At 37.0% G+C, this 24,077-nt stretch overlaps 1 protein-coding gene across 7 annotated transcripts; it reads left to right on the top strand.

The window, feature by feature from the left end:
• Positions 1 to 7,402: 7,402 nt before the first annotated feature.
• SIEL (ARM repeat superfamily protein) lies at positions 7,403 to 21,054 on the top strand. Of its 7 annotated transcripts, XR_016112284.1 has the most exons (14): positions 7,495 to 8,356; positions 8,807 to 8,887; positions 10,005 to 10,238; positions 10,890 to 11,081; positions 11,632 to 11,772; positions 12,030 to 12,119; positions 13,600 to 14,123; positions 15,717 to 16,270; positions 16,479 to 16,558; positions 16,664 to 16,879; positions 16,956 to 17,085; positions 18,472 to 18,518; positions 18,601 to 18,631; positions 20,667 to 21,054. XR_016112284.1 is itself a non-coding variant. In XM_088982282.1 (9 exons), the coding sequence occupies exons 2-9, from the start codon at positions 7,667 to 7,669 to the stop codon at positions 16,636 to 16,638; spliced, it is 2,874 nt and encodes a 957-aa protein (XP_088838408.1). In that variant the 5' UTR covers positions 7,403 to 7,419; positions 7,578 to 7,666; the 3' UTR covers positions 16,639 to 16,781. The 7 variants fall into 7 exon arrangements, 3 of the variants coding, with proteins under 3 accessions (XP_088838408.1, XP_088838409.1, XP_088838406.1); XR_016112282.1 differs by having other exon boundaries at positions 15,717 to 16,558; positions 16,962 to 17,085; XR_016112281.1 differs by having other exon boundaries at positions 15,717 to 16,558.
• Positions 21,055 to 24,077: the final 3,023 nt, after the last annotated feature.

Below are 24,077 nucleotides of genomic sequence, written 5' to 3'. Positions count from 1 at the left end.
GCGTGGAGCTTGGATGGATTTGTATACATGGTTTGAGACTTCGAGCCTTTTGAGGTGCTCGATCCAGTCCCTGTTTTTTGGTTACGTCCACAAACTGGGTTGGGTTGGAGTGTCTTTATCTCAGGCATTAATAGAATATAATAAACTCAAGCTCCACACTTTTGTAAACATTGTTGTGTTTTCTGGTCCTATCGATCATCACATTGAGTCCTCCATACTCTGCAAGGAAACTGTGCTTCATCACTTTTTTACGTGCCAATTGGGCAGTATGCAAAAATGGCGCGACATGAGGCATCACAGTATCATAGAGACACGCACGCGCACACACAACACAGTCACAAACGCAGAGAGAGAGAGAGAGAGAGAGAGAGAGAGAGAGAGAGAGAGAGTCTGAATTTAAAGTTATAACTTAAAAACTATATATATGGAGAAAACAGAACAGAAGTACAGAACAATTGATCGAACAGAAGATGAGGCTATTACTACATTACTAGGGAATCCTACTTCATCTAACTAACTGCTTCTGTCTTCTATTAATTCGACCTAGCTATATATATAGAGAGAGCGAGAGTCTTGCTAAATGGAGAACGGAGTACAGGCGATACAAGCCAGCAAAAGAATGGCGGAAGAAGCTCCGTCATCGTTACCACTAAAGCAGCTTCTCTTGAACTTGCAAGTTTTCCCTTTGTTGCATTGCATTTGCTTCCTCTGCTGCAACTGGTTTTGGTGATGATCTCTGCCCTTGTGCTGCGCTTGTTGTTGCTGGCTCTTCTTCATCGATTCCTCTATCACCACCACCGCTTTAGACACCATCTTTTCTTTCTGGCTCTCAGGTCCCAATAATTAACCAGACAAGAGAATTTCTCGTCAAGCTGTTCGACCCTGGAATGGAGAACACCGATCGAGACCAGTTAGGCCTAGGGAAGAGGTTTTGCATGGGAACAACCACACATGCCTCCCCCATTTATGGGCTCTTCTGTTACTTGAATGCCTTCAATCTCTTCCAAAATTACTAGAATAACCACACAGTTATAACAGATGTCCCTTGGACATGGATGGGTAACATCGAAATATCACGCTGAAGCGACTCCTGTTTGGATGTAGATGCGTTCCTGCCTCCAACCGCTAGCTCTTTCATCATGTGCGGTGCCATGTGACCATGTGTCCATATCTCGTCCTCTTTCTCAACTGATCCACTGTCTCTTCCCTTTGGGCCCTACAGTTTATTTCATTCGTTAGATTTTGGATTTCTTCTTAATTTTTGGTGGACAAATAATTAATTATTCTCTGTTTTTTTGTTTCATTTTCCTATAAAAATTATAAGCAATGTACGTAAATATATCAAAATAAATAAAAGAATTCATGAAATATGGCGGAAATTACTAAAATTTAAAACTTGGGTAGGACCGTAGGAGTTGTTTTGTCTTTGGTGCCATGTATTTTTCAATTAAAGTCTTTACTTTCTCCCTTCTATTTAAATTCAGCGAATTAAATATTTTTTTTTCAAAAAAAAGTTCACTTGGGTTCTTTAAATTCTTTTAGGCGCAAATACACACCCCCTCTTTTTTTAAAGGCAGTTGAGTGGAGGTACTGAGCTAATTGTATGTATCTATAGACCATGGAGGAGCAAGGGCAAAAGCAGCTAGAATACAAAGAAGGATTGAGGTTACATCCACGTCAGATGAAAGGGGCCAGACATCGATAAAGGCTGTTGTTGTATTTGGAATAGACAGATATGGACTAAGGATATGATCCATAGTACTAAACAAAGTGGGTCATATCTTAGAAAATGGGATGTTGGCCACTCTTGAATCATGTTATTCAAACAATTGTACTCAGATTTGAATCCCCTCCCCCCCCCCACCCCTTCCCCTTTAAGATCACCTTTAATCTGACCCTTTTACTAAGCTAAAAATCCCATTTTAATTAAACTTAATAATCAATTAAGTATTAACCCTTCATCTCTCTTCTCTCTCTCTCTCTATCTCCAGTTGGCAATACAGACTGGGGGTGAATTGGCTTTATTGGCTTTAGCATTTAAATAATATACAGACCCTAGCTATAATTTTAATTGCATTAATGATTATATTGTGTACAGTAGTCTACAGTCTAGACCCCCCAACCCCACATAAGAAAAGCAGTATGAAGAGAAAAAGAAAACACATTTGTGGCATGTGAATTGGGACCATGATTAGATTGATCAACTTTATTCTAACATAATTAATCATCCAATCTATAGCCTGTTCATCTGTTCATCACAGTTTTTCATACTGCTCTGATTCTGCCAGGGTTGTATTTTCATGTGCTTGAGATAGGTAGAGAAGATAGGAAACGACTTTTAACATATTAGAATGGCCAGGTCAATACAACAAAGTATGGCATACATGAGACAAGACAGTGCAGCTTGTCAAATTATGAGCTTAATTAGCCTATAATTAGTAATCATATTTCTCTTTTAAAATTACAATACTTCACTGCCGAGGCCTGAGTGATCAATAGATATGTTTATGTTTTTTTTTTTAATTTCTTTAAATAATATGGGGTGTTGATATCAATCAGAGATTCAGAGCTCCAAGAGTAAGCCTCTATGTTGTACTGCAATAGAAGTTATTATGTGATTAATGATAAGATCAAGAACCTAATAGAATTTGATAAGATTTTTCATGGAAGATCAGACCATTTAGCTTGATTGTGAAGGGAAATGGTAATAATCATATCAAATCAATAACAATGTGTGTGGCAAATCAAATCAAAGGGACCAAGTGTGATGAATGCTTTTAGTTGAAAGGGACTAGAAATGGTAGGAGCATGTGAGTCTGTGTATATAGTTCTAATCGACACAGAGGAACTCAGCCTAGAAGATGGGATGTTGGCTATTGGGAGAGCAAATTAATGATTCAAGGAGATAACATCATTTGACCCTTTTATTGAACCAAAGATTCCACATCAGATAAGCATTTATATATTATAGGTGTGTATACTTTGGTACCCAAAGTGATGGAATGTCGGATCCAACTCTATATTAAAAGGAGTGGCTAGAATTAATAATAACTAAAATCTGTATATTTTATTTAGTAGGCAAGGATAGAGACTTCCATCATGACATTATCGAGTTCCAATAATACACCAAATCTGCTGCATGTTCGCTTATTCTTTCATTTCATTAAATGAAATCATTGTTTCTTTTCCCATCTGTTGAACAAAACAAACCACTGGGACTCTGTATCCTGTCATGATTTAACATCCCATCTTATGTTGATATTAACCCCTTTTTCCACTTTGTTTCCACATGGACGGAAAACAAAATATTGGCAGTGAAAGAGGAGAAATATATATGTATAACTGATATTTTACATATTGTAAACTTATTTTTTGTCAAAATAGATAAATATACCTGAAAATTTTAACATAGAAAATATTAGTTTCTAGCCTGTTTACTGTTGGTTATGTAGTATAACATTATAAATGATATTGTATAAAATATTGTTTTTGTTGTTAATTTGGAATCTATGCCTAAAAACACTATTCCCTGTTTCACACACTTCTCTTCAAATAACCAGCAAGCAGTGATAAAAAAAAAAAAAAAGAATTGTATGATAAGCATTTAATAGGAAGGATACTTTTGATTTACATCAAAATCCTCCAAAATTAGAATCGGAATGATTAATTCCGATAATCTATTTGGTTCAAATAGGAATTAGAATAAGGTGGAATGAGTTTTCAATCGTAAGGGAGGGGGGGATGAGGGAATGGCATTTAGAGGTGAGCATTTAGTTTATTTGGTTAAAAATCGAACCGAATAAATTAAAATTTTAAAAACCAAAATTAAAAAATGAAAATCGAACCAAAACCGAATTACAAGAAAACCAAATTTACCAAAACCGAATTTTTCAATTCTGTTTTCAGTTATTTCGGTTAAAACCGTATATTAATTAATTAATTAATATATATATATATATAATAACCTATATAATATATATATTATGAAATTTGATTATAATACATTATATATAAATATATAGCATATTATATGATGAATTTCAGTTAATTCGATTTTTTTGGTTAACCAAATTTATAACTTTAAAAACTGAAATCGAAAACCAAAATTCCTAAAAACCGAAACCCAATTTTTCAGTTTGATATTTCGATTTTAACCGAATAATGCTCACCTCTAATGACATTCCACTATGAATGAAAATGTGATTTCAGTCCCATCCAACCAAACAGTTGGAATCACCTGATTTGACCCCCTATTCCTGCAAACCAAATGGTCCCTAAATTATGAACAAACGTGCATGTAATAATATGCTTATTATTTTAGTTTAGTTTTTTTTCTTCGTAATAGAATAGTTGGATCCGTGCAAAAGTTAGGGGGATTACATTGGACTCGGGTTAAGCTGGAGGCCAGGCATTTATAATTGAACAAATTCCCAATCCAACCTGACCCAAGAACCAAGTTGCACCCTTTACCTAGGAACTCGGATGGGATAGCACAAGGTACACGTGAGACCTCTTGTCCATGCTACAGAGAGTATACAGGTTCTGAGCTAACTTCAAAGTATTGATAATGTGATGCATTTTTCATGTATTGAGGTTCTGCCATGCTCTTTTTTTCTTTCATTTTTTTTTTTAATTTTCTTTAAGCTGACAACAAACAGTTTATGAACTATGATCATTATGAACATGTGAAAGTTTTAAAGGTCAATAATCAAAATTCTAATAAATGATGTATCGCCCATCTGAATCAATATGTATCATAAGATGCGATGACATTTCCATGGTTTAGATTAAGTATGGCAATTTCGAAATTTCCCCATGATGATTTTCCCCCAAGTTAACCTTGAATGGTTGGGGTCAAAGCCTATGTTGCTGAGAGCGTTTTTAGGTTGAACATGTTCATCAATTCGACTCTAGATTAGCTGATCATGATACATTGTTAGTATCACACACGGCACATTCAATTATACATCGAGAATATTGGTGTTTTAAAGTACAACCAATGTTCCTGATGTAGAGGATACGCATAACCCGCAATGTAATGTGGTCAGTAGATCCAAACTCTATTAATTTACACTTATCTATGATTGTGGTTAAAAAGAAACAGAGAGCAATTACTAGTTTACCCTACTCTATAATAACATGGCATTCCCAAAAATGTTATCAATAGCAGAGATTATCCTTCCCGGTAAGCCAAAGTTTGGGTATTCCATACCCCCCTCCCCCAGTGCCACCAAACCATGCTGCTTATGTTATTGTTAAACATGGTTATTTAATTTCTAAATCTGAGACATAGTCATTTATTGAGACCAAATCATCCCCTCACAATATTGCCCCTCACAATGTCCCATAATACATCCCCGCTGTGTATTGAGAACATCTCCTGATTATAATACAAAAAATGATGATATCATCATTGGGAGATGTTCTCAATACAGATGTGCTGTGAGACGTTGTGGGGGGCTGATTTGAACTCTTATTTATTTCGTATTTTCTATTTCCTTTGTACCGAGGAATGATTGTACCCTTGTGACTTTTGATTAATAAAAAAGGTTAGTTACTTAATATACCTTAACTATCACAATTAGTTAAAGTACGTATGAGTTTCAAACCTTTAAAGTTTCAGAAATATGACAGATACCACCCATATGTTAATCTCCCGTCACATTTGTATGCGACAGTTTTAATTTTGGGAAATTGTCTAAAATTCACCATGAGTTTTCAGTATTTATTTTAAACCCACCACAACTTTTCAAAATGTCTAAAACTCACCATGTCATTAAGTTTTTATTTTTCCAAAACTCACTTTTCGTTAATGCACTGTTAATGCTTCATAATAAAGGTGTCAACATCAGCATAAATAACAAATTTCATGACCAAATTACCCTTGACTGGCGAGTTAGAGGGAAAGGGTCTTTTTAGTTTTCAATTTTCTTTTTTCCTTTTTTTTGGCATTTTTGGTGTTTTGTTATAATTTCCAATGTTTTTTACATTTTCTATTTTCTACGGTCTATAAATTTTCCTGTATTTTTTGTTATTTATTTGCAAATTATGTGTTTTTCTAAAATTTTTTATGTTTTTTCTACAATTTTTATTTTCTGATTTTGTTTTTCAATTCCCATAGTTATGATTTGAAAACATTTTTTACTTTGTTTTCAATTTCTATATATATTTTTATATTTTTTATAGTTTTTGTGTTTTTATGTATTTTATATTTTATTTTTTTTTGAACTTTTTCCTTTTTTTTTTATGTCTATCTATATATATATATGTGTGTGTGTGTGTGTGTGTGTGTATTTTATATTTTTCTATGAAGGTTAAAATGATAATATATTAACACTGTTAGTTTGCCTAACGTCAATTTAGTGTTTAAGAGAAATGCTCAAATCTCATGGTGAGTTTTAGACAATTTTCATTTAATTTTTAATTTCTCAAAATCCCAATTTCCCTCACCGATGACGTTGTCCCAAGGCTTTTAAAACTGGTCCGGATAGGGAACCATTTTGGGGATCACTCTCAGGTCAAATGGTCTGACAGTTCAATTCAAATGGATGGCTCATTTTGACTTAAAAAATAAAAAATAAAAAAGGCCAAAAAATCATTGTTTGGGTTGTTGATCAAAACAACGGTTTTTGGCCATAAAAGTGATTTTAGGGTGCAACAAAACCGGTTACCTAATTGGTACCTAGGTTTTTCTGGTCATACCATCTGGTCGCAAGTATGCCTTGAGTCGAGTTCAAGTATGAAATTCAAAAGTTAATTGAGTTTTGATTTTCAAGTTTTTGAATTGAACTTGAACTCAATCCACCCAAAATTAATTCAACTCAGCTTGATTACACTCCTTGAATGGATATTTAAGGAGTGTATAACATTAGGATTCGACTATGATGCAAAACAAGGATCAATTAACCAATATCATGAAAATGATATCCAATTAGATAATATTTATCAAAATTTATAGAAGGATTTTGATTGGTCAAAGCCCTTTCTAATATCATATCTTTTTGGCAGCATAGATTTTCCTATAGCATTAACTTGTATTTTTACTCTGTCACTTTTACTCTTTTTTCTTTTTGAAGTCTCTCTATTTATACTCTTACTATTATATGATACTCATTATAATGCTAGTTACAAAAATTAAATCTAAATATTAATATATCAAATTGTTAATACTTCATTTTGCACGTGGATTATACGTACTTCTACACTGCACCAAAGTATCGTTCCAATTTTATTATATATAGTATTAATTATGAGCCGAGGCAGGCGTTAAATTTTGGGCCCAGGCCCGGACTGAATATCTCTGGGCCAGGGCACAAATTCTAGGTTCATGCCAGGGGAAATTTGCGGGCCGGGCTAAAAATGACCCTGCTGGTGAGAAATGAGAATATGGTAAACCGAGTAGCCGTTGTTCCGCTACCGGTGAGTCGGTGACCGGTGTTCCAAACTTCCGTATTCGTCCATTACTTTTTAAATTTCGCGCTTTCTGGTAGTCTCACTCTACGGTCTACACGGGCTAATCCCGTTCTCATTCGTTACTGTCCATCGAAAATTCTGATGCTTGCTCGTTCTCTATGCAGACAGCAGGCAGGCAGCATCACTTGGGCCCTCTTCATTGCCAATAGTATATTAGTTATTTTACAGAGATGCAGGTAAAGCTTCCATTGCAATGAACATGGAAGAACATGTTTGGGGCAAATACGAACAGTATATCGCACTGCATACTGCCCAACCTGCCAACACACGGCGTCACTATGTTCAAGCCCTAGCCTCTGCCAGGGCTCTTATCCTTAACCCTTCTACATCCGACCACACCATCTCTTGCATTCTCGAAACCCTAGTTCGCTCTCTGCAACACGAACCAGACCCTCTCCTGCTTCATCATGTCCTCAAACTCCTATCTGACATTGCTCTCCGTCATCGACACCTCTCGTTTTCCATCTTCAACACCATCCGTGCCCATGAAGCGGGTCATAAAGATTCCAATGGTCTTGCCGTGGAAGTCCTCAGTGTGCTTTTCACGATTGCAGAGCACGATCATAGCTTGGCGACAGCCATGTATGACCTTGATGAGAATTTTGTCCTCTCGCTCTTTCTCAGTCCTGTTACTACTAGGAGGTCATGGCTTCTCACGAATATCAGTCGATTTCACATTAAGCAATCTTTCTTGATTACTTTGTTCTTGGCGTTTATGAAGGACCCTTATCCTTTCGTGAGGAGTTCTGCTTTGGTTGGCTTACTGGGTTTAAGCAAGTCCGTAGACGGTAAGGAGTATGCCGTAGTTAAGGAATGCTATGGCTGTGCGATGGAGCTTCTTCATGACATGGATGAACGTGTAAGGTCGGCTGCAGTTCGTGTGGTGAGACATCTATCTGTTACTTTCTTACATTTTTTTTTAATAATATCTGCACGCCCATTTTTCAATGGCATACTTGCTGATTTGCTGAACCGGAGAGGCTTTGTGACGTTCTACTATATATGTGTTCCGTTCTTCTATTAACTGCTTAGGGCCAATTCAGTATGGAATTCATATTTTTTTTTTGTGGAAATTTAGCTTATCTGTTGAGCAGATGGTTAGTTATTAGTATGGTCTACCAGCAGGACAAAGTTAAATATATTACATATGGCAATTGTAGGCTAAATGAAGTATATAAGTTATGCTTGTATAGTTGTCAAACTATTATTGGTTGAAATGATGTTCAAGCTGGTGATCATAAATAGGCTTACTTCTCTGTCTCCCAGATGTCATTTATGGTCGTACTTCTGGTCTAGCTAATGGGTTACTTACATTTCCTCATTGTAATTCCAGATCAGTGATTGGGGACAAGTTTTAGTAGCACCAAATGATGAAGCAAATAAAAGAGATTGGTATGATGTAATTTTTGTTCAGGTATCATTCCACCTCTTGACATACTTGTAATTGATTTTTTCCTTCTTTGTCTCCTTTTTCCAGTTCTATGCTGATTATTTCACTGTACTACTGCTATCATTGGCCATTAACTAGTTAATTGTTTGCACCGATCTGTGACTGCCAAGAGTTTAATGTCTGCGTCTCAGATGTTGGATGGGGCACTCTACATGTAACAAACTTAGACCGAAGGCAAAGTGGGGCACTAGAATACTCCCATCTTGCTAAAAGAAGACATACTTATCACCTGGAAGTAAAGTTCCTAATTTCAATTCTTGCTCAGCTATCAACTTCCCATGTGACATGGATATATTTAATCAAAGCAATATTTGCTTCTTTTTTTCCTCATTTTCCTTTTCTTTTTCTTGATAAGTACTTTCTATATTCAATCTTTATGCATGGGTATTCTAGTAGTTGTTGCACAATGTCTTCCACCCTACCTACAATCATAACTTCCTTATTTAACCAAGAATACCAATTTCTTCTATGAATCTTATGTTGCACTTGATTCATTGATCATTGTAGCGTAATTGGATTTTTATAATTCCTAATTTACCAATGGTCTTGCCAATAAAAAAAATCCAAAAATGGTGAACCATCTTCCACCTCTGCAAATGACACTTTTGCTTTGGGTTTTAGTTTCTCATATTGAAATACCTTTTACTTTTTTTGAATTCATATGCCTATAAAAAAGGTCCACAATGTGTGTCAGACATGGACACTTCATCCATTTAGTGGAGTCTGTGCAACACTCTGTGGAACATGATTGAATCCATTGATCATTGAGTTTTTTTCTTGACAATCTGCCATGCCTTTCCAGTTGTATGTCACAGAAATGTTGGATGGTTTAGCTCAGCAAATTTGTTTGGGATTTTGTCTAAAAGAAGCAAATACATCTATCTCCTTTTTTTGCAATAAATAATAAATAATAAATAAAAAGGAAAGGGGCATTATGTATGGTGGACTTTTATCTTATATCATAAATAAGTAATAAATATTTCTTTCTTTTGCCCTTTCCAGTTTAATTATTTTTTTTATCTCCAGTAGTTTTTGAGTAACAAGTCTGTTTCTATAATTGGATAATGATATTCATCTGCAGCTTTGTTCTATGGTAAGAGATATGAGTGTGGAGGTGAGAATTGAAGCTTTTGTTGCACTTGGGAAATTGGAGCTGGTTTCTGAGGAATTGCTATTACAGAGCCTGTCTAAGAAAACACTTGCAGTTATAAAAGAAAAGAAAATATTTTTCCAGTGCCATGAAAAAGAACTTGAGTTATCAAAATCAAGTGCTGCTGGTGCATTTGTACATGGCCTTGAGGATGAATTCTATGAGGTAACTTGGGTAGATTTTATTTCTCTGTTTTGTCTTCATTTTATCTATAAACTCTGAGGTTGACATGGTGTAGATGCAAAGTAATGGGAATCACACTTATAGCATGTGATCCTTGTATAAATATACTGATAAAAAAATCCTTATGACAAATATACACCTAAAATTCTCCAAGACATTTAGATATCTTAAAAGAAAATGCATTTGATGTTTAAATTTTTGTTAATGTCTGTTTCCCAAATTTGAGCAAGCTAAAGATGTTTTCTTGTATATGGGGGACTGCTACTTTTTTGGGCTTATTGGAATCAAATTGTTATTGTGTTGATGAGTTTAATTTGTTGGCTGCGTCTTTTACAACACTTCCAAAAGCACATGTAGAAGAAAGAAAAAGGGAGCTTCTGAAATTTCCTAAGTCAATGTGCTAAGTTGTTCTAAGAGGCTGGGAAGTAAATCTCCTAGCTGGAACCCCTCTTCTGTTGCCAGTGTAGACTATATTTGCCACATGCATATACATTAAGCACTAAATATGGTCTATGAGATTAGGTCTATTAATTGTCCTGTTCAAGTCTCAGCATTATTTGTTTCCTGAAGTTGGGAAGCAGGTTTTTGTATTCATTTGTCATACTAACAATTCTTTACTTTTATAAACTGAAGGTACGGAGATCAGCTTGTAATTCCTTGGGGATGCTCTCTATCTTCTCTCTTCAGTTTGCAAGTGATGCCTTAGACTTGCTGGTGGACTTGCTGAATGATGATTCAACTGTTGTTCGGTTACAAGCTTTGGAAACAATGTATCATATGGCAAAATGTGGTTGTTTAAGGGTGCAAGAAACACACATGCACATGGTATTTCTCTGGTTTTTTCTTAGTCTACACCAATGAGTCAATGACTGAGGAGATTTCATCCTCCCACTGTTTAGAACCATTGACAAGAAATGCAACTGCTGATACACCATAGGCCTCAAAGACTGTGATGTTCAGCAGGGTTACCCTCAGAAATCTCTTAGTAACTGTCAGAATCGACAGTACAAAGGTAGTTTAGTCATTTGTCTATTTAATTAAGGTTGAATTGTCTATTTTGTCTGGGCTTAAGTTGTGTGTCCCATACTTAATGAGGGACAGATTTGCCTTTTTTAATCTAATACAAAGAGTATAAATATAAGGTGGGTCGGCTGAGAGAGATTGACTTTTCCTCTTCATAGACTGAACCCTTACTTATCTCAGACCTAGGACTGACTAGTGTTAATCGAATCATTCACAGTAACCATCTCTGGCAGCCCAACTGTATCTACATAAATGTTCTCTATACCTTATTCTTGTTACCATTTTCTTTTTCCTTCTCAAATTCACTTGCTTGTATAATTTTCCTTAATCGTGTCTTACTTTCATCTTGCAGTTGCTTGGCACACTAGTTGATACTAGTAGCTTAATCAGATCTGCAGCTAGAAAAATATTTCGAATAATGAAGCTGTCTGTAAGGGCAATGTTTGCATCCATAATTAGTGGCCTTTTGAGCAATTTGAGAACATATCCGCAGGTTGGTTTCAATACCCCTTCCTCTTCTAACTTCTTTCAAGTTGAATTCTTATGTTTTGTAGGAAACAAATGGGACTTTCCAAGTTAGATATAGTCATTACAGTTTCTTGGCTAGTGCATAGTAGTGATTTTTGCCCTTGACTTCCATGATTTATTGGATCAATATCTTAAGTCCAGACATGCACTGAATCTGATTTGGTAACACATGTTGTGTTTGTTCAATGATCCATAATCTCATCATTCTGTCATTGTCCACAGGATGAAGCTGATATCTTCCCCTTATTATTTGATATTGGTAGAAATCATGGGAACTTTGTGGTCAGCTTTATAAAGGAGGTCATTCAAGAGGTTGTTAGCATTCCTCTCTCAATTTTTACTCTTAAGCTTCATTTCTGGCTTCAGATGTTGCGTATTATCACCTAACTGTGAAACTTATTTTCAATTGTCATGAATAAACAAAAAAGAGTCAAGTCCTGGCTTGATCAATGAGAACAGCATTTTTTGGAAGATTGAAACTATTTTCACCACTCACCAGAAGCTAATCAAATCTGTCTCAAATAGTCAAATGCCATCTCAAGGCAGCATCACGAATGGGGTTGCATGGATTACTGGTTGATCTTTGGCCTCTGTTTTTGTTATTAAAATGGGGTATACAACTATCTGGAGGTGGTTACAATGCTTTCAGGGAGCTTTTCCCCTCTTGGCGGCCACTCTGAAAACAGGAGCTAACTTGTTGAAACCTATGACTCCCTCTGACCAAGGTTCAAAATATCGATACGCCCGATATGCCGGTAGGGGCGTATCAGGCGAATCGATACTGCTTTTTATTGTTTATTTATTTATTTTTTTTCGCAACCGGTTCAGGGGAGCCGGTATCGATATGCCCGATATGCCGGTAGGGGCGTATCAAGCGAATCGATACTGCTTTTTATTGCTTTTTTATTTTATTTTTTATTTTTTCGCAACCGGTTCAGGGGAGCCGGTTTAGGACTCCTCCACCCCATGAACTGGTCAGTCCCCCGATACACCCACTGTAGGGGCGTATCGGAGGGGTTCCGGAACGATACGTATCGACCAATATGGGCTGATACATGTCGATACTTTGAACCTTGCCTCTGACATGACCTCAGTGCTCCTCCACCCTCCCCAGAGAAGAAAAGGAAACCCACCAATAATACATGAATCTGTCCTCCAGGCTAAATGCATACAACTTTTGCCCTTTCTCTGGTTGTCAGGTGAATGAACAGTCTAGATTACTTGTGTAATCAACTGGATAGTATTGGTATTTTAAACCATCAATAATTCAGTATTTTGCTATCATACAAGTAAAAGCAGTGCATTTTTCACTCATTTGTCCACATAGTGATTGGGTACTAGCATCTGAAAATAGATATTCTAAACAATTGGATGATTGGAAACTTTCACTCATTTTGGATGAGTATATATAATAGACATCTTTTTTGCACAACTTTTTGTGCAGATATAACTTGCAATTTACTAGATTTCAATTATTCAAGATGTGATACAATATGACATCCACTATTGCTCGGAAGGAAATGTGGAAGTTTTAGAAGAATCCTTATTATATGTATATTCCCTTACTGGTTTGTTGCCTTCTTGGGGTTGTCTTTCTTTATACAAAAATATAATGTGTCAAATTAGGTTCCTTTGTGAAGTTTAGAGTTACTGCTATATTTTCTCTTTTCCTTGCAATCATTTTCCCCTATTTCTATATTAGAGTTTTCCTTATTGTCTTATTACCAAACTGCCTCTGCTCTCTCCACATCAAACTCAAAATGCTAATTGCATCAATTTTCTCTTGCTTCAGATGGAGCCTTCCTGTGAAGGAGAATTACGTTTTGATAGTGCAAATGTAGCTGCATTGTTGGTGTTAGCCATCTCAGTACCTCTTTCACATGAACATAGTGCCTGCAACATTCCACCAAGAATATTTTCCTATGGACTTCCTTTTCTGGGAAGGATCTCTCGCTCATTGAGTGATTCTACAAATCGAGATGCCATTTTAGCTTACTTGTTTCACTGCAGTGGATCCATTCTACCTCTTGTCACAGAGTTGAACTTTAGGGGAAATGAGCTTGTCTTGCCCGTTGCTGAATGTGGTGGCCCAAGTCACAGTGATCATGAGGGAGCTAATCCTCTAGAAGTTTTCTTGCAACAAATCAGTAACTGTGGTAATAGCTCTGATGCTCAATCTATGTATGTCCCAAGTCATGCATCAACCGAATTTGAAGAATGGGTCACAATCTCTGTGAAACATATTTTTAAAGTAGTTGCAGAAACTTGGCCATACATACAGTCAGGATGCACCACTGAAGTACTAAGGACATTAAGGTTCTAGTCTTTATCATTTGCTCTTTTACAGACTAAATAGCTCAATCATTACTTCATTTTGTAGTCCTTCTCCTCCTGGTCCTTGGTGGAAGCATGTAACCCTTGTCATAGTGTAGGTTGTAACACAAGCCTTCATTTGGTCTGTGGGAATGTTCTCTTTTGTGGAAACTTATAAACAAATATCTCCAGGAGAAGCTATATGCATTTTGGACGTGATGCAGACAGCAATCACTTAGATTTGAAGCGGCCATAAGGAGGATATGGCTACCCACTTTTTCCTTTTTTTCTTCTTTCTGTCTTGCATTTTTCCATGTAGGTTTGGAAGAGACCTTAACTGACATAAAGATCACCTTGGTTAAATACCAGCCCAACTTGACCATCTTAAGAGTCATTTTTTGATTTGTATCTTACTTTTTTGTTTGGCTGGTTTGATCATTTCTATTGGTTATGTAGTCAATGTAGTCAGTGTAGTGTGCAACTTGGGCCTGGTTGGGTTGGTTGAGGTTAACCTTGCCTAACCTAAAGTAATAAAACCTCAACCTTAATCCAAGGGGCTATACCTAAGGGGCCATTTGATAATGGATGAAGTGGTTGAACTGAATGACTTGTTGCTTTGTCTTTTGGGGATACAATTATTAAATAAAAACATAGTTGAGGGTACAGTAAACAACCCATTTAGATTCAGTCATTAAGAAGCTCACAAAGACAAAGCAATAAATCATTCAATTCAGCCATGAGCTCATGTGCCATAGAAATTGTGATCTCTCTCAATTGAACTAACCCTAAATTGCAAAAAGAAAAAAAAAAAAAAAGAGAAATTAGGAAAAAACAAAAGAGCTACTTTTGTTAGTGGAGGCAAGGAAAGCAGAGTGGAAGGTGGAGATTCAGACAGAACAATAGGGATTTCTGCTTTTTGAGTGGATATTTATGGATCGTGATTACTGATTAGACCTGTTCATGGGCCGGGCTCAGGCTTGGCTTATGCCAAATTTTGAATGGGCCTGGCCCAAAGCTTGAGCCTGACATAGTGTAAAGTCAGGCCCGAAGCCCAGCCAGTGAACAGGTCTAATCGTGATTTTGGATAAGAAATGCATGGGTTAGGATTTGATGGTCTTTAGGTAGTTTTTATCTGCTATGCAAACCTTTTACTAATTTATGTTTTAGCATGGATATTAACTATTCAAAACAATATCAGAGGTAATATTTAAATAAGCACATAATATACATATGTTTGTATTGATGTTACTAGTATAATCTGAGATCAGCTTTGGATTGCTTTTGTTTTTTTAGTTCTTTTTTGCACTGCTCAAGGGGCACAACCTTAATCCAACTAGATTTAAATCAGTTGGCATTTTTCCTATGCCTAATCCAGTTTATCCAACCCTACTCTTTCCAGGGGCCTGACCCAATTTGTACCCCTAGTTAGTACTGGTTCATCAATTACCATTGGAATGTCATGAACCCCTTGGCTGTGCATCACATCTTCAAGCTAATACTTGAATATAACTGTATCTGTATGTAAGGTTAGTTCCCTCCTTTTAGAGTAACGGTAAATTTGCTGATTGTTGACTGCCTTTCTGTTATGATATACAGGAACTGCAAGGAAGAGCTGGCTACAATTACCACTAATTCACTTGGATCTTTTGATGTTTTGGCCTTTACATCCCAATATCTTCAAGTAATCCAACTGCTAGCAAAGATATGGGAACATTTTCTGCCAAAGAAAATGTTCCAATTTTATGGAGTTGGAAGGTTGGATCTTTTATTGGAGAAACTAGAATCTGGTCTCAGCAGATTGAGGCACAAGTTCTCAGGTTTGAGCATAGAAGAAGAATTTCATGTCTTAGAACTGATACTTTTGACTTGTGTGTTGAGATTGTGCAAGGTTGAAATATGCTGTCACCTTATCACACTCAATAGATTGTATACTACAATGTCCTCTATAGAACTTCTTTGCGGGAAAGGAACTCTTGAACCCTCCAATTTTGTTAAAGAACTACAGAAATTGCTCCTTCAGTTGGGTCCCTTGGGTGATGGAGCTTCATACGATCCTTTGAGTTTTAAGAGGTTACTTGAATTCTTCTCCCTCAAGCAGGTTGTATACAATGGACGATTCAAGCATATGAAAGCAGAACTAGATATCCCTAGTAATGACTCTGAAAACCCTCTTCATTTTGTATCAGGATTGCCTGTGGGCATTCCATTCCAGATTTCTCTATATAATATTTCATTAGACGACAAATTGTGGATAATGATGGCTGTAGAGAATTCGATTCAATATGCCTTTCTAGATTTGGAACAATTTGGAGGTTGTGATGAGGTCAGGACAGTCACACTTAGTGTTCCCTTTTACAGGACTCCAAACGTGGTCTCTTTCTCCTTGAGAGCAACTGTAGGTAGAGAATACACCTCTCATGATGTTCACTTGGTGAAAGGTGGGGTGGGGCCAAAACATGAACTCGCATTTCTTTGTGAGGAAAAAGTGATTTATCTGGTTAATACTTCTATAGATTGATTGTATAAGATTGATACTTGGATAGGATGAAGTTGAAGAGATGATTCCCTCTGCATGTGCTATGCATTACACTCTTGCAAATAGATTGTGGACCACTCGGCTCTGTTACAAAGTTGATTCATTTGTTTGATCATATATTCAAGTGAGATCCAATCTTCTCTTGAGGTGTTGCAGTTCCCATGAAGTTGCTGAAATGACCAGCTGTGTTCTGTTTGCCCTAAGTCAACAACACAAAACAGAGGTCTGTCTATTGTCTTTTCACCATATATTCAAGAATCCGCTCTAGCTAATTATGTCTATTGATGTGCATGTGGAAGCATCAGTAGTCTGCCATCTTATTGCCAAATGCTACATCAGCATTCAGGTCACCATGGGAAAAATAAATGGAGATCCGTGCTTTCAAGGAATAAGAGACAGCATTTTGGAGCTGATGTGGTTAATCTTCAGGTAAATATTTCTCATGGGAATCCTGTCATCCAGCAATAACATGACCATAAACGTTTAACAAGTGTAAGGCAATTGGGATGAACCATTTAGGGGGTGTTCTACAACATGAATGTTTTTGTTTTCATTTGTTTCTGAAATTGGTACATCAGTGAAAAAACAAGAATGCGTTCTTGAGCTTTGCTTTTGTTTTGAAAAGCAAAACAAGTTGGGTTTGTTTTAAAAGGCAATTCACATTTTTAAAGCCATCAAAATGGTGGTTTTCAAAACAAAAAATAAAATATTGTTAGTATAGAAATCATATGATTTATTTTAACCAGAATTTCAATAATATGTTTTTGTTTTTGTTTCAGTTTTGAAAATGAACACATGTATAACCAAGAGCATGTTTTCTGTATTTTGACCTTTTGTCTTAGGAACAAATTTATTTTCAAACCAGGTGGTTTTAATTAATTTTGGAACTCACAACATGAAAACAATTTGCATTGGAAAACACCCCCTTACCATGCAATTGAATGGAAGAGTAGTTAATGTAGTCACAAGGGTTTATGACTACGTTAACTACCTTTGTCATTTATAAACTTTAATTGAATTATCCCTTGTATATTTCTTTCCTTTTACATTTTACTGCTCCTTGAGTGGTGCAGCAAACCTTTCTTGAGGGCTTAGAATTAGGGGCGACCATTGGCCGGGCTTTGGGCCTATGACTTTATATGTAAAATATTAGATATGTATGTGTAAAATTTATATTATGCTTTATTTAATATAAAATATATATTGTATCATATTATAATATTTTTATATGTAATATATAATATACTATAAACCAACAAACAATATTCATATGTACATGTAATTAGGGATGTCAATTGCAAGGTCAGGTTTATTCTGGTGTAGGTTCAGGTTCAGACCTGGCTTACCTGTCTCATTGGCTCATAATACCCCTACAATCCTACATATGTATTTGGTGTTCTTTCCATTTTCTATGACTCCTAGCTATAAAGTTTAGGATTTCTTTTCATGTTTATTTTGGTTTTTCTTCTTTCACTAATGAAGTGACACCTTACCAACCTGGGCCAGGTTCAGGTGGGAATATTAGAGGGTTGGGTTAGATACTTAGGGTATGCTTGGTTTGCAGGAATAGGGGTCTGGAATCGGAATCGAAATTCCATTCCGATTCCAGGTGTTTGGTTGGGCGGAATCGGAATCCGATTCCCATTCCAGGTGGAATGACAATTCCCGACCCACCCCCTGGAATCGGAATTCCATTCCTGCTATTTAATATAAGAAAAAACCAAAATGACAAAAAACCCTCAAACCTCTCTCTACCGGATTCCAACTGTCTAACCCTTAGTCCCCTTTCTCTCTGGTCACTCCCTCCTCTAGCAGAAGTTCGAAGTACTGATCTTAACCGAAACTCTGGTGATGGTGACGAGGTAAATCACCGTTGATTTTTTTCTCTCTCCTCTTTCCTATTCTTCTTCCTCTCTCTCACTTTATTTTTTCATTCCTCCCCAGTTTTTCCGCTGCAGACCAGATCAAACACAAGGTATGTTTTCCTCAATTTTCCTTATAGCATTTTTTTTAATAGATCTTTAGTAGAAGGTCTGAAATGCATGCTAAATTTGGTTGTTTCTACTTGACCACATCAAATTGGGTGCTGGTTGAAAAACTTCTGCCAAATCTCTTCATATATATTTTAGCCAAGTTCAGTCGGTGTTCATTTTTCATGATCAACCTGTAAATCTATCCCTACCATCCCTCTGCGGATCCTGTTAGTTTTGTGCTAAATATTTCAAGTATACCCTATGTTTTTTTATTAGACAAAACGAGGGAGAGAGCCTTCATAGGCTTCAATAAAGATCGTGATCAGTAGTCTTCAAGGTAGCCTGGACACTCTATGGAACATCGTTCCCATCATCAAAGGTATGTTCTGGAATTTCAGCACGCAACTTGATGAGTGATGATCTGTGGAGGAAGCTAATTGTAGAGAAAGCTGTTTGAATTCTTAGAAAGTGACATCTCTCTCACAGAGAAAACCAGGAACTGTATCTTAGAAAGTGTTCACTGTGTGTCCTGTTTGAATTCTTGTCTACTAGCTCAATGAGCATGCTAAGCTTTCTGCTTCATTGACCCTAAGGGCCCTGCAAAAATAAAAGGTGCCCCTTTATTTAGATCAGAAATACAGAAGAAAACATTAGTGCTCGAAGTACAAACAACTGTTGGGCACACTTAAGAGTTAAGTCCCTTCTCAGCTAATCTATGGGCATAGCATTTGTTCCTTCTGGGCCTATAGAAAAACTTTACTTCTTTAAAGTGTGATTGTGTGAACTGCTTACAGAGGCGCCCGAAAATCTAAAAGAATAGGTTCTAAGGTACAAGGGACTATAGCATCCCTGTTCATATGGCTTTATAATTCCGAGAGAGTCCCAATTGACATAACATTGGTCAAGCCCCAATCCCTCCACAAGTGGTCAGTGCCTCCAAGACTCCATGTGTAACTCTCAGTTTGAGTCATTTACTCAATTATTTCATTGAACCCATTACATAAAATTCTACTTCAGAATTAAAGAAAGGGCCATACCAACCCAAGGCCCCTAACCCTAAGTCAACCTTGTTGTATACTATTGGTTGCTGGGCCCCTGTTTCCTTGAGTTGTTGACCAATGGTAGTTGGACCATAGATAGATGTTTTACATCCATGCTTAGTTGAGGAGGCTCAAATTAATCTTATTTGGTTTTGGTGTCTGAGAAATTGCTGTTTGTTGGTGGTCAAAAGGTTTAGGCAAAAGGGGTTTAGTTGTATGTGGCACAAATGGTTCTTGTTATAAAGCTTAATAAACTGTAAGGTTCCAAATGACCTAGGCATGGCGCTCTTTCTTTGATTTTTATTTTCATTTTTTATTGAAATTGATGGATATAATAGCTCATAAAAATTATAGAAATTTTTGGTAAAGTGGGGGCTGCATGGTTTTCCAAGGGCTTCTAAGAAAACCTATTATTATTATTATTATTTTTGTGCTAGGGATGTAGATATCAATGGAAATTTAACAGCACTGCAGTGGTTACATCTTAGTTTTGATAGTAGGCTGAAACCTCTGCAGATGGCCATAATGGAAGCATGAGATTGGGATCATATGACAGAAGCACACCTGCATCCTTTGCAGATTGTGTAAGTTGTTGAGCATCCAGGCAGTGCTTCCTTAAGTGGACTTCATATCCAGTTTTTGCTGATCCAATCAATTAGTTATACATGACTTGGCAAAAAATCATTATGCCTTTGAAGCTTACACTTTCCGAGAAAGATGTTCTATCTCTATTAATGTGCTTGATAATGCTTATATGGGGTCATTGTTTGATATTATGGTAAAATCTCAGGCCAACTAGTATGAAAATGCGTTGTTGTGTGACTTGTGTCTGAGAGTTGCCATTTCATGCAAAAATGCTGGAGGCTAATGTCCATGTTCACTCCACTTCTTCCAAAACCCTGAATAGTTGTCCAGCATCGTTTTGTCATCATAATTGCAGTTGCTTCATAATGCTAATTACTGTCTTATCATCAAATTTCCTTTTTCTCATCCGCAGGTTTAGTGGTGCGATGCGATATTGCCTGTCCTAAGAACTTACTGCAGCAGAGTACACTCTCTTCAAAGATTGGTTCGCCCCCATTCTACCAATGCTAACCGGAACAAGAGACTTCTGGGACAGTACAGTGAACTCATGCGCTTTGTTTTGTTTTGTTTTTGTTTTTGACGAGTAGCTCTGGTTTTGTTTGCATATTGGAAAATTTTTTCATGCTCTTACTTTATAACACGTGAGGTGCTATTGGTCTGTTTATGTGTTTGTTTAGGTGATTTTTGTTTGTTTGTGTTTTTTTTTTCTCATTTTTTTTTCATATATATATTTTTGTTAGTAGGTTGCCGATGTGTGTATATGTTAAAAATATATAATAAATGGGCTATTTTTAAGGTTATTTTAGCAAGGGTAGAATTAGAAATTTTGGCTGATTCTGATTCCAATTTCTAATTGAACCAAACAGCAATAATCGGTTTCGATTCCAATTCCTGACTGAACCAAACATATGCCTGGAATAGGCAAGTCTGTTTCTGTCTGCAAACCAAATGCACCCTTAAGGCTATGTTTGGTTTGAAGGAAAAAGTAGGGAAGGGAAGGGAAAGGTAGGGACATATTAGCCTTCCCTACCTTCTTCCTTTCCCTACTTTTTCCTTCAAACCAAACATAGCCTTAGAGTATAGGCAAACCCATATCAAACCCGTTAATGTCCCTATATGTAAATATGTGGTATTTATATTGCAGTCTGGTACTGGACGGCTGGACCTAAAGTATTGGGACTTGGCACATATTAGGCTGAGCCAGGCCTCTTGATCAGGATAGAAATAGGCGAAACGATCACCCGTAGTTACAACTTTGATTCCAAATATTCCTTTTATTTTCGGAGTTTTTGTATCAGGCCCCTTCGTTAGAAAATTACTACTTGGACAAAGGTGGCAAGCCAAGCAGATATAACTTACACATAGATGTCAAGAACTCGAGATATACGGGAAAGTCTAGACAACAATGGACTGCCTAGGCAAGGGAATTCGACGAAGAAAACCTAAAATCTAGGTGAGTTTGCTAGTTTTGTGCATGGTTTTGAAAATCGGACCGGATGGGATGGTTGTACTGGTTGACTCGGGAACTGGTCAGGCAACCTGTTCTATTTCATCCTAAAACTGTTTCTGGGCCAAAAACTGTTGAGTTGGTCAGTGACCTGTTGACCCGAATGGTTAAACCATCAACCTGGACTACGGTTTGGCCTGCTTTTTAATTTAATTTAATTTATTTTGTTTTAAATCAGAAGGAGCCATTTGTTTGAATTGGATGATTGGAGCATTGTGGCCAAAACGATTCTGTCTGATTTGATTTTTAAAGCCTTGGTTTTATATACCAGCCGACCATCATAAAAATTGAATAATAACATTGCTCTTTAATAAGAACTGCATTTCATATCAAAACATGATAAATCATTTGTTAAAGAAAATGGAGGAATAATGTAGCAATTAGCAATGCACCAGGGCTGCAATTGCGACAAGATCATCTATCATTTGTACTTGTAGGATTTTTTTAACCAAGATCATCTAAATCTGACAAAAAATATTCTACCCATTTATCAAAAAAGAAGAATGAACCATGATAGAGAGTCCAATTTGTCTTGATCCAAACCAAGAGTGAAAGAGAGCGGGGCCTTAGAATGGAAGGATTTGATTGGGATCTCAGTAATTTCTTCTCTCGATGTGGATTCCGCAGAGCCCATGTATAACAAGTTAACAACCCATTTTACTAAAACTAGAATTGTAAAGAATGGGCCAGGATACAACAGATCATTCTCATCCATGTCTTTTGTACGTATTCTGATGTTGATTTAGATACTTTAGTCATATTGCCTCATGCTCTTATTCCTGGTGAAAAGCACTTTAAACGAAACCTACGAAACCTAAAACCCATCCATCCATTGTCGGGTTTGGGTTGGTATGCCTTTGGATTGGGTTCAGATTGTTGAACCCGTATCAAAACCCATCCATCCATTGACATTCCTAATTGAAACTTGACAGTTGCCAACTGTCATCATTCAGAAATGGTTGGTTATTGATCCCATTCCCATCATCCAATATGGCTAGGTTTATGGTCCATTTGATTTGCAGTTGGAATTGGAATAGAAAAAAAAATTTTTCAAACACTTGGACCAGATGGACCGTTAGTCTTAACAACCAGGTCAGATGCTCTAACAAATACCATCTGAGCATTTGTTTGGCATTGATGCCTGTTCGTTTGGAATCTTGGTATTCTAAGCAATATGCCTTGAAAATTAGGAAGGTATGATTTGGTGCAATGATGAATTTGGCGTTTTCTGGAACTGTAGTGAAAGGAACATGATGTGGCATTAGATAATCCAGTGCGAAAAACGTTTTCCCGGAGCATTAATACCAAACAAAAAAATATTACTGTTGGTCCAGCAAATGTTCTACCTGACAATAAAATTTTCAAATAAAAAAAAGACACGATTTTTTCAAAACACATCAGAAACGGTGCGACATCTAGTATGATCCGGCTCCGGTCCTCCTGCCGTGAAGATCGATCAAACACGCAAGGAAAACATCGTGGCAAGGAGGCAACCGTGTTTTGTTCTTTGGGCGGTTCACGGCAAAGTGCCAAAAGGAAAAAAAGATCATCTCATCTCATCTCGTCCTTCCCATCGGGGCAGGCCAGGGCAGCACATCTTGCGAATAGAGTAGTCCAGATCATAGTTAAAAGTGGGACCCATCAAGTGTTGCTGCTGTCTGCATGCCTGCCACGTTGTATCCATGGATTTCTGACGAAGCACGTCTCTCCCCTGCAGATCGGCCCAGATCGAAGGGTGAGTTGAGTTGGTAACTTAATTTACTGCGACTCATAAATGATAAAGCAAGCCCCTCCTGACTCCTCCCTCTCCCCTGGAAATCAATGTACAATTATGGTCTATGGTCAAGTTAAGTCAACGCTATGGACAGTTGCTGCTTATCTGACAGTCAAACTCAGTTCATGATCTAATTCTAACCATCTGATTGGATGTTTTCCTTTGGTTGGGCAACGGATACAGATACTACGCAATCGGGCAAGCAAAAAAATGTGATCAGCCGAGCCACCCTCAACTGGGTCCCATCTCCCATCTAACAGATCTGTTTCAGATGATGATCACGTCCACCCAAAAAAAAGAAACAAAGATGGCGATCGCGATATATCAATATGCGGAGGGTACAGCTGTGGGACTATTCTATTCTTTCAAAGGACGAATCTAGGACAGTCAGCTATCCTTCTTTCTTGGATTGGAATCTAGGGGGGGGGGTTTGGTGGTGTGAATGCAACAAACCCAATTACCCTTTATCAGAAAGTAAATTGGTGGGGCCTGGCGGTTCAGATTGATCTTATAAACAGTTGGTCACCGTCTATTAATGTCTC

The sequence above is a fragment of the Nelumbo lutea genome, chromosome 4, assembly GCF_056320005.1.
Source record: "Nelumbo lutea isolate HS-2025 chromosome 4, American lotus-T2T, whole genome shotgun sequence".
In the NCBI taxonomy this organism is placed as follows: Eukaryota; Viridiplantae; Streptophyta; class Magnoliopsida; order Proteales; family Nelumbonaceae; genus Nelumbo; species Nelumbo lutea.
Note: the sequence above shows the minus strand (reverse complement) of the source record. Positions and strands in the feature narration are given on the sequence as shown.

What these genes read in the sequence shown, in the direction of transcription:
- SIEL (XM_088982282.1), top strand. Translation starts at nt 7,667, where the DNA reads ATGAACATGGAAGAACATGTTTGGGGCAAATACGAACAGTATATCGCA. An exon ending in GGTCGGCTGCAGTTCGTGTG is followed by an intron (nt 8,357 to 8,806) that starts GTGAGACATCTA and finishes TTGTAATTCCAG; the next exon opens with ATCAGTGATTGGGGACAAGT. An exon ending in GAAGTACTAAGGACATTAAG is followed by an intron (nt 14,124 to 15,716) that starts GTTCTAGTCTTT and finishes TATGATATACAG; the next exon opens with GAACTGCAAGGAAGAGCTGG.